This window comes from Kogia breviceps, chromosome 14, assembly GCF_026419965.1.
Source record: "Kogia breviceps isolate mKogBre1 chromosome 14, mKogBre1 haplotype 1, whole genome shotgun sequence".
NCBI lineage: Eukaryota > Metazoa > Chordata > Mammalia > Artiodactyla > Physeteridae > Kogia > Kogia breviceps.
Genome location: NC_081323.1, coordinates 23,179,120 through 23,190,609, shown reverse-complemented (window position 1 = coordinate 23,190,609; position 11,490 = coordinate 23,179,120). Strand labels below are relative to the sequence as shown.

Below are 11,490 nucleotides of genomic sequence, written 5' to 3'. Positions count from 1 at the left end.
TTCTCTAGTTGCGGTGAGCAAGAGCTACTCTTCCTTGTGCACGGGCTTCTCATTGTCGTGGCTTCTCTGATGGAGCACGGGCTCTAGGGGCACAGGCTTCAGTAGTTGTGGCACGTGGGCCCAGTAGTTGTGGCGCACAGGCTTAGTTGCTTTGCGGCATGTGGGATCTTCCTGGACCAGGGCTCGAACCTGTGTCCCCTGCATTGGCAGGTGGATTCTTAACCACTGCGCCACCAGGGAAACCCTACAACCCACATTTCATTCTTTGGTGGTGGGCAAATTTTTGCCACCTGATAACAAATGAGATTAAATAACACCTGAAGGCACCTTTGCTAGCCCAGTTCCCTAGAAAGGAATGACAGAACAAACCTGATAGTACTTGATCCAAGAATAAATTTTTAATTACTAGGAAATAATTTGGAAAGAAAAAAGTTGGCATAATGTATGTCTCTGCCACCCAGTAACACTGCTGCCTGGTGTTCAAAAACAAAGTTAACTTGAATCTTGAAATTTTTCTTCAGGTTAAATAACTGAAGCAAGTAAGGGAATTACAAACATCCCTCAAAAGGGTTGGTAGAAAACTGTGATGCCTCCAAATTCAAACTGAGTTATCTTGATATCTGAATAAACCTGTAATACATATGATTCAGCCCTAAAAAAAATCAATACAGTAGTAAGAGAAATTCAGGCAGGTGAGGAAATCAGTATTGGAAGGAGCAATTAAGAGCAACATCCCCTACTCAAAAGATTCAAACTAGACACAAAAACTTGAAGCAGAGTTCAGAGTATAAATCATGAAGGGTTGCTGCCCAAGTAAAGCTCAAAAATGCAGTTAAATCAATTTGGGAAACCAGTCTGAACTTACACCATTTTCTCCAGTATTTACTTTTAAATAACGAGGCATTATTTTTCCCCACAAAGATGTCCAGAAAACATAGGAGAGACTTAAGGATGCCCAGGTTTGAGGCCTGGTCAAATCAGTTTGGTTTTCTTTTTGGTAAATTCCTCAGTTTTGATATAATACCCTAAATAAGTAGTACAGTAGTAAGACTGATACAGAGGAATGTAGAGGGACAACTTGAGGGCAACAGTTTCACTAAGAATTTTCCCAAAGAGGCAAATAAAAAGTCAAAGAAACTAATATTCGATTTCCAAGTTTCTGTGACTTTAAAACATTTCAAAAATGAAGATTTCTTGTGGCCTTTTTAAGAGAATTTTATTTGAGTGGTTCTTACAAAGATTGTTGCAATATGAAAGTCATTTGTTTGATAGAAATATCAAGCTGTCTTGTCAAACACACTGAAGTAACCCAAAAATATATTTCAGAGCTCACAGAGCTTAAAAAGAGCAAAGATTATATGCAACCAGACAAAACCTATTTCTGCATTTCCTATTTCTTGCTCAGACTGCTTTGCTTACCAAACTGTCACTAAACATCTTGAGGAAATGCAGGGATCATTTTGTTTGGAATCTTAGACACACCAGAACACATAATATTTACAAAGAAACTTTTACACATACATTAATTGAAAAGATACCATCCAGAAATGTAATTTTGAAATCTCCTTTTCTTGCCAGTTGATCAGAATGCAAGATGAGATGTTAATCAAACAGCCCTTTTAGCTGTCTTGAATTTCCATAAACTATGTATTCCAGAAACCTCTGCTAAACCATTAACCAAATATCAACATTAGTGAAATGTAACTGCTGTGTAAAAAGTTAGGCTTCTGAAACATTAAAAACATCATTACATCCCTGTCTGCCTTTTTATGTTAAGCACATTTGTTCCCCTAGAGCTATTCCTATAGATCCTTAATGTAATTTTCTACATGTACATTTAAAAGGCAGAACAAGAGAACAGCTTTGTATACAGTGGGATTTGCTAGTTAGGGAGAATGAGCACACTGCATTCCTGTTAACATTTTTATTTTTTTCAAGGTAACAGGAACTGTATACAAATGACAGTAGACCCTTGCCTCTTTATTTTTATCTAAATAAAAGATAACTCAAGATGAATTCTCAAGAAAGAAAAAAAGCTATGTACATAAGGGACTATATTTTCCTTCATCGTCTACTTGGAACCAGTAGTTGTGTTGCTGTCATGGAATCAGGAAAGAGGTTGTGGTAAGTTGGAAGAGGTACATACGCTGCTGTTATCATTTTACCTGTTGAAAGAAACACATATGGTCGTTTAGCTTCTTCACTTAGATTAGACCATTAAAAACAATCACTCAGAAAAAAGGTCAAACTCACCAGCAAACCACCTGCCATGCAATGCATTGACAGCAGCAATGGCTGCAGCAATTGATGGGCACTTCACATACACATTGCCCTAAAATACAACAAAAAAGGTTAAAGGTGTGATATACAACATGTATTCCAATAGGTTTATTCAAGTTACCTATAGAAAAACTGCTCTGTAACTGCATAACTGTTTCACTAGCTAATATATATAACCTAGAAATTTACTGAAAATAGTTCATCATCCCCCAAACTGGCCTTGTTACTATCTTCTATGATGTGAAAGCTGAAGAATGAAATCAAGGTGCCAGAATTTCATGGCAACATCTGAACACTAACCAGCAACAATAATGCTACAAGATGACCTGAACTATTTTAAAAGTGTCTTTATTTTTGGGCTTCCCTGGTGGCGCAGTGGTTAAGAATCCGCCTGCCAATGCAGGGGATACGGGTTTGAGCCCTGGTCCAGGAAGATCCCACATGCCGCGGGGCAACTGGGCCCGTGAGCCACAACTACTGAGCCTGCGCGTCTGGAGCCTGAGCTCCGCAACAAGAGAGGCCGCGACACTGAGAGGCCTGCACACCATGATGAACAGTGGCCCCCACTCGCCGCAACTAGAGAAAGCCCTTGCACAGAAACGAAGACCCAACACAGACAAAAATAAATAAATAAATAAATAATTTTTTTTTTTTTTTTTTAGTCTTTATTTTGTAGGGGGTGTATTTAGTCAGTATGCTAAAGCTTCTCTCAGGAAAAAAAACAAAAATCCCCAATACGCTCTAAGGAAAAACAGTGATCATAATATGCCCCAAGTATGTATGAAAATTAAGACACAAGAAAGTAACAATCAAAATACCTGAGCTGAATTTTTGTCAACATAAATATGAATAACTCCTCCATGTTTATTACATTCTTCAATCACATCATCTTTAATCTCTGTATCCCATCCAACTTCTTCTTCTCTGTAACAAAGTATTAAACCTATGAGACACTACTCAAACTTATAAAATGATACACATATATTCCAATCTGTATAAAAAATCTTAAGTGTGTTAATTTAAAAATCATTTCTGTTTAACATTTAAGTGGTTAATTGACGTCTTTCAAAGATACTTATACCAAGTTTATCACCATTTCATAGGACTAGGAAAAGAGTATACTGGTGATACAAATAAATACTGATACAAACTTCACAGAAAACTACTAGATATAAATGGAAAACATAAAATCTACAAAGCTTTCAAGTGAATTCCAATCTTACAAACACATTCAAGGGAAACAATTCATAATGTGCAGAATAATTATACTAAAAGGATCAAAATTGTGGCAGTGTTTGAACTATGAAATATGTTGAAAACATGCTAAACGTTAACTTAGACAAGTTTATTTCACATTAAAGATTTCACAGCATACCCTCTTGAACTTGACCAAAGTATATTACTTACGTTTGAGGGTTAAACATGTTAGACAGTTGGAAACACTGTGTTGCAAGAGGTTGAACAGAGGCAGCTGCAGCTAATGCTGAAGCTAAAGAAAAAAAAAAAAAAAAAAAAAAAAAGAGAGCGGGAGAAATCAGTTTCATGGAAAATGCATCAGAATATCCCTATGAATAAAACAAAGCCCAATATAACCACTGGACCCAAAGGGTGAAACTAGGGTAGTCAGTCACTTCACTAATTCACCATATTCAATAATGCTATCAAACATCAGTATATATAACAATACCCCATTTTAGCTGCCAGAAAGCTAAGGCAACTTAGTATTTGAGATAGCTGATCCTAAGTTGGGACTTTTGTTTTTAGAAGGGAAATTAAACCTTAAGTGTAGTGAAAATTCATTCAATTAGACAAATATTAATAATACAAACAAGAAAATAAAAACAAAACTGATTTTGTAGGACTGCTGGAGTTTATACCCTGAGAAGCAGGGAATGATGCAAATACAATCTTAAAATGCCAACTAAATCTATACCATGTTTTATTTCTTATGTTTCTGCCCATGAATATATAATTACATATTTTCTTTTAAATATAAACATTATAAAAGGATGAAGTTTTAAAAATAATATACATAAAACCATCCAAGTATTTAAGATTTTACATCTTAAGACTATAAAGTCTACTACGACATCAAATTAATATTTTTTAAATGATTGGGTCTGTTCTAACAGGAGAAACACTAGAAAGAGTAGTATGTATCTATAATAGTCATTGTTAAAAATAAATTACTGGACACTAATACTTAAGAGCAAATTTAAACCAATGTTGGTTTTAAGTTTGAAGTGCATTTTCCAACACAGTTGCTCCATTGCTTTTATGTGACTTAGAAAACATTACCAGTAGCTGTTACAGAACTCACCGTAATCATAATATTTGACCAAATTTCATTCCACTACATAACAATAATAAACAAAGCTATGGATAAAACAGTGCATTAGAAATTATGGTAATTAAAATGAACAATAACCTGAGGAAGTATATGAAACATTCCACTGAATAAAAATGAGGGCTGTGCATGAAATACATCATAAAAAAGATAGTTTCTGATAGTAACAAGTGCTTTTTGCTTCTTTATAGTTTACTTCAATAAACAAGTATTTGTCTTTCATAAAACTTTGTATGAAAATAAAAATGCTAAGATAACTAACGTCAAATTCTATTGAAGAAAGTTGAAGATGCAAGTGTGCTTATATTACAATAAAAAAACGAAGCCCACTGGGTACCTTTATCATAAACAAATGGAAGTAAGTATGCTTGGAAAAAACACTAGAAGGTCACTGTATGCTATGAATACTGAAAAATATTAGAAAATGTATCATGGAAATATTCCAGCTCAACCTAGATGAATGCAGAACACAATGAATTCAGCATAGAAATGTAACTAAGAGGAAAATCCACCAGTTCTACTTTTAAAAATCTGTTAGGAAAAAAAAAAGATTGAGTACAATTGTCTCTTTTGCTGAAAAAATTAAGATACACATTTAATTCCTGACTATCAAGGAACAAGACCTTTTTCATATAGAATCATTTACCTAAACAACTTTAAGTATATCCTGTAAGATACCAAATTACCACAACAAAATGCTATATTAAATGGCAGAGATTTACTTGATAATTGAAAACTAAGAAAACAATAGCCTATTTTATAAATTGTTTCACAGTCTCTGAAATCTGCATGCAATTTAGTTCTGGATATCTAAATTGCTTGGTACTGCTTACACAAATCACTGGAGTTAGTTTTTCCTAACCTTATATTAAGTTCACAGACTCCATGTTCTAAAAGATTTGTCTACTAAAATGACAAGTTTCATTTTCTGACATCTATATAAAACGTACAATCAGAACACAAAGATAGGCATACAAAGCTGGAAATAATTCTAAGCAAGCTATAGCAAAAAAAGCGTGGGCATTTATCATCTTTATTCATGTAATTGTAATGACTTGGATTAGGCCTTCTGGCTTACTGTTAATGACACTGTATGTCATTCTGACAAAACTGGGCCCAAAATACAAACTACAGTAATAATTATGATATAATATATATACACAACTGTGTCCTGCTACATTAACATCCACTTCAAAAACAAATAAAAAACTCAACTCACCTTCAGTCTGTTGGGAAAGTCTTGTTTGCAAATCTATAACAAAAGAGAATTCTACAGCTCAGTGCAGGAACAATGAAGAGCCTCAACTAACAGGGTAAATGTCAGGAAAGCATTAATAAAAGAGGACTATGGTAGCAGGGTTTATCAAAATGAACTTATAGTAAAACCTGGCAGCCAAACCTCCTTCCCCATTCCTCATTGACAAGGCTGTGGGGCCTTTTTCTTTCCTCCTATCCTAGGAAACTTATGCCTCTCTATTCCTATCCCTAGAACTCTTCCACATCTCAAAGGCATTCCACTATACTACTCTTCACATGGGAATAATGGGAAATGGGGAAAGGGAAGCACACCGGTCAGAAAATGCATGAAAACCCTGATCTTGAGAATTCAATTCCAAGTACTTGGGATATTCAACTATTTATTGTTCTATCAGTGTCAGTAAGCATTTTAAACTTTAGAAGTTTATGGTGAAAGAGTAAATACTGCAGCAGTACATGTCAAACACTTTATCTACCGATTAAGTAGTGAAAGACCTCATTCTAACCATATATATATATTAAGTTCTTTTAAGTTTTAAGTTGTCATGTCCAGCCCAGAAGGTGGTAGTTTTATTAGGTCTGATTTCCTGGCCTATTCTGGAAATTTAATGAGGCAGGAATGAAATCTAATCAGATTTACTATAATATATGTAGTACAAGAAAAATCTAAACATCTAGTCTGTATTAAAAATAAACAGAATGGTGATTTCTACCAATATATTTTCTCATATAATCATTAAAATTCTACAAGAGAAGGCCAATTAAGAGAAAGCTGCCATCAAGTGAAAGCAGCAGCAAGTGTGAAAAGTAAAGAAAATGTCACAGTATTCAAAGGTATCTTGAAGTTTAAAAATTATAGAAATATACAACATAGAAACTGTTTTAATTCAGTAACCTAATTTTCAATAACACGTGATTCAACTGAAATACTTTATTACCATTTGGGCTTCTAGTTGAGTATACAAAATGATCATAAAACATGGGCAAAAATGAAAAGGGATCTGCAGCCCAAGTCACATGGGGATGTAAGAATACCTGGGTCCTATGTGCTCAAAATCAGCATCCCAGGGAGTTGAAGAAATGTTAACTGGTGTATACTGAAGGAACTTGAAGATATGACCATAGGAACATTGTCAATTAACTTTAAATTATAATTTCTCCTTTATTCCCTAAAATGGGAAAAATTTTATAGGTATCAGAAATCCATGCTATATTAAGTGTATATAAATCAAAACTTCAAAAATGGTTCTTGAGGTCATTTGTAACAAGTTAGGAAACAAAGCATGGGTTTCATAAAGATAAGAACTAACTTATCTTAGAAAAGACCTGTTAAACTTCCAGAATAAAGACATGGGGATATGATAGGCCACTCTTGGTTTCAAAAAACAACTTTTAAGAACTTCGGCAACAAGGGCCTCAAATATTGACATCAATACTCAGCGGTTTATCTAATTTTAACAAGGAATGTGTAAGGTTTTAACGATAGGAGAAAAATAGCCAGTTATGTAAATATTTACCTTAAAATAGAGTGTTGATTATTAATTCAGTAGTAATAGCAATTTACCGGAAGTTTTAAGAAAACAGAACCGAACTTTAAAATCATCTATCAACACTAAAAAGGGGGAATATAACAAATAGTTAACTAAATGGCTATTTTAAGCAATCCATATGGACATTTAGAATTTTCAGCCTTAATATAAACTACCCAGAGTAAGTGTGCCCAGGGAAGTATAGTCATTCTTCATTCATCATGAGAGAAATAATGGCTTAGGGAAGTAATAATATCTAACACTGAAAAACTATAATTAGGCCAAGATATTGTTTACAAACCAAATCAACATATTTGATACAGCAGCCAGGATACAACAGAAGATTGTTTAGAAATGAATCATATGTATTTGTATTAAATCCCTAAAGGCACCAGCCTCTAGTGAAATACCTAGAATATGGTAAACAGCCTAGCATTTTTCTAAATTATTGAAAGAATGACCTGAACAATGGGAAGCAATACACAGATAATAGTCTTCAGGTAAAACAGTAACTGTCAAACCAGAGACTAGGATATATTTCTGAAGTGATGGGTTTCCTTTAGTATCTTCAATGACAGTACGTGACATTCTATGACTACGTGTTCACTGCAAAGAAATTAAATGTCTAATACTTGTTTAAAAAGTCAAAACAAACAAAACAATAATTTAGAGAAACCTGGAGTCATTAAATGATTCATAAATACAGAAATGCATTAATAGTTATAATTGTTCTCATATGAATACACTAACATGATTGTCAGTAATTTTAAAGAACTACCTATCAGATTTCAAAATGTCAGTTTGAAAGGAAGCACAAGACCCTAAAAGTACTCACAAACTTTCAAATATTCACTAAAAAAAGGAAAACACAGAAGCGCCCCCTATAAAGAATAATGCAGACGCAGAAATGATCCTGTTAATTAATGGCTTTTCAATTGAAAAGGAAATCATGAAGCAACCACACAGAACTTTTTATATATTCAGATGCAGTACCATAATCTTATATTGCCATACTTTCTTGGGTTAGTGTTTCTTGTCATCTAAAGTACAAACTACAAAGGGTTCTTCTCAGATATTCTAAAAGCAAGGCTTCATTCAACATCTCAAAATTTAATGCTATCCTAGCTCATAGATTTGGGTTAATTTCAAGTACCTGAGCCACAAAGGAAAAGAAAACAATGTGATTCATAAACTAAACCCACTGTTACATAATTGTAAGAAACTATCAATTCTCTCCCTCTTTTCCTCACCTCTCCAGGCACTTCATTCTATAACTCAAAATCTCAAAATACAGTTGACCTCTGAACAACTAGGGGATTAGGGACACCAACCATCTGAGCAGTTGAAAACCCGTATGTAACTTATAGTAGACCCTCCATATCCATAGTCCTTCCAAGTTCATGGATTTAACAAATTGTGTGGTATTTACAACTGAAAAAAAATCCATGTGTAAGTAAACCCTTGCAGTTCAAACCCATGTTGTTCAAGGATCAACTGTAGTATGTTCTAATTAGGAAAGCAGTTTTCTCTGCACTCTTAATACTGTAATTATTTTAAATAAAGCTTGATTCAAAGGCCTCTGGTAGCTTTCCAAACAAAAACATTACAAAAACCATTTTTCCTTTGAAACAATATAAACTTTTTGGTCTTCAATAAAAGTGACACATTTAAAAAGATCTAACAACTTAAAGGGACCTCCCTGGTGGTCCAATGATAAAAGAATCTGCCTTACAGTGCAGGGGACGTGGGTTTGATCCCTAGTCAGGGAACTAAGGTGCCACACGCCACGTGGCAACTAAGCCCACACGCCTCAACTACCGAGCTCGCATGCTGCAAGCTACAGAGCCCACACACCCTGACACCTGCACGCCACTACTAGAGAAAACCCGCATGCCACAACTAGAGAGGAGCCCACGTGCTGCAAGAAAAGATCCCGTATGTCGCAACTAAGACCTGATGCAGCCAAAAATCAATCAACCAATCAAACAAAACAAAACCAAAAAATGGCAATTTCAACTAAAAATTGGTATGCAGGGTTCAAAAATACCCTGAGTTTATTATTAGTGGATAATTATGTCCTATATCACCACTTCCTTACATGAACTCTTGAAATCTGTAAGTTAAAAGTACTTGATGAATTGAATTCTCAGTAAGTCCTTTTAAATGCAAAAATTTGGCAAATTTTCGAATTAGGTGAAAAAACAATGATTTCAGATAGAAAAGATTCAATTCCTACCTGCCACAGCACCAAATGCCAGAGAGCCACTCATTTGCAAAGCCTGCTGTGCTGCTGGTGGGATCTGTAAGCCTGTACCTGTAAAAGAATAGGTCTTAATGTCCCTGCTTTGTTAAGAGCGGGAAAATCCTAGTTTTCTGGCTGCTTAATACCAAAGTCACTTCATTAAAACAAATTACAGTGGTCTTTGGTAGCAGGGCAGGTGAGATTATTTCCAGGATCTCCTCGGATATCAAAATCCACAAATGCTCAAGTCCCTCATATAAAGTGGCGTGATACAGTCTGCCCTCCGTACTCACAGATGCAGAACTCACAGACATGGGAGGTCAACTGTACAGGCAGGACATAGTATTAAGCACTGCAACTAAATTTATTCTGAAGTATGAGGATATAATTATTATAGAAAGCGAAAGAAATCCTGTAACATACGCTGTGGTACTCAAAAAGCACCATCATAAAGTAGATTCCATTATAATTAAGGCAATGAATTTCACCTATGAAACCACATGTGCTGCCCAAGGGTAAGTCAACACCAAAATAAGAAAAAATAATTTTCCATTTATTTCTGCATGGTTACCTTTCTCATTACGGTATCAACATATCATTCACAACACTAGGATAAACTTACCCTCTGCGAGTCTAGCCATTAACTGGAGACGACCAGTTGTTCCCAAGTCAATTCCAGTCCTTTCTAGTTCATCACTGTCCAAAAATGAGCTGGCACTGGAAGCATCAGTACGTTCAGTAACATGACCAACTTTCATTGGCCTTCCTGCTAGCTCAAATCCATTAAGTTGTTCCAAAGCTTTCTTGGCACATTCTGAATCAGAAAACTATACAATTGAGAGGAGGATAAAAAGTCCAGTAATTACTTATATATGCAAGGTAAAGAAACCCTTACTTATTAAAGCTAGTATATTCAATAATTACATCTGCAAGGATGATAAAATAACAAGTCCAAGCTATAATATAACTTAAATTATAAGACCACCAAAGTTTATGCATATTAGATTTACTAATGTGGTGGTTTTAAAGGGCAAGACATTATCAAGTAATGACACCTGTCTTTGGGAATAAAGAATCTCAGTAACAAAATGTGAAAAGTAGTTTTTCAAACATCAAAACCCTTTTTAATATGCTGGAATAAATTAAAATGTTGCTTCTTTTCTCTCAAAGTACACTATTCAGGAAAATTAAAAGTTCAACTCAGATTTTTAATACAAAACTTAATTTTTAATACAAAATTCTGGGTCATTGTTTTATTGCCAGTTAACTATTAGTCTTAATTTCAGGATGCAGACACAATAAAACTTTAATTCACACAATCTGGTTTTAATATAATGGAAGAACGGGCTATATTCTAATTCCACAGCTTCATCTTTCATCAGAATGTTGAATTGTTTAAAAATAATTTTTTTCCATTATTGAGATGAAAACAATTACAGATAGTAGTTACAAAATATAAAAACATTTACACACACAACAGAACCATGTAGATTTACATAATCTTGCTTTAAAAAAATATATATTTCTTTATTTATTTGACTGCACCAAGCCTTAGTTGTGGTAGGTGGGATCTTCATTGCCACATGAAGGAGCTTCAATGTGGTATGCAAACTCTTAGTTGTGGCATGTGGGATCTAGTTCCCTGACCAGGGATCAAACCCCGGGGCCCGTGCATTGGGAGCTCGGAGTCTTAGCCACTGGACCACCAGGAAAGTCCCTACATAATCTAGCTTTGCATACAGATGAGTAAGTCATAGGAAATAGTTCATACTTGATTTATGTTAAAAAATTAAAATACTTTGCAAAATGTCTTCATTGTTTACATGACGTTTAGT

The 11,490-nt window shown here is 34.7% G+C and overlaps 1 protein-coding gene across 10 annotated transcripts in view; it reads right to left on the bottom strand.

The window, feature by feature from the left end:
• Nucleotides 1-373: 373 nt before the first annotated feature.
• RBM39 (RNA binding motif protein 39) overlaps nucleotides 374-11,490 on the bottom strand; it is a 30,917-nt gene continuing 19,800 nt past the window's right edge. For 5 of the 10 annotated variants that reach the window (XM_059038062.2, XM_067013408.1, XM_067013410.1 and 2 more), the window contains 7 exons: nucleotides 10,278-10,482; nucleotides 9,650-9,727; nucleotides 5,847-5,897; nucleotides 3,688-3,769; nucleotides 3,099-3,204; nucleotides 2,254-2,332; nucleotides 374-2,165 (listed from right to left, as the gene is read on the bottom strand). In XM_059038062.2, the coding sequence (XP_058894045.1) occupies nucleotides 2,065-2,165; nucleotides 2,254-2,332; nucleotides 3,099-3,204; nucleotides 3,688-3,769; nucleotides 5,847-5,897; nucleotides 9,650-9,727; nucleotides 10,278-10,482 (702 nt within the window). In that variant the 3' untranslated portion in view covers nucleotides 374-2,064. The remainder of the gene's footprint in view (nucleotides 2,166-2,253; nucleotides 2,333-3,098; nucleotides 3,205-3,687; nucleotides 3,770-5,846; nucleotides 5,898-9,649; nucleotides 9,728-10,277; nucleotides 10,483-11,490) is intronic. The other 5 variants (XM_059038065.2, XM_067013409.1, XM_067013412.1 and 2 more) reach the window with 1 other exon arrangement.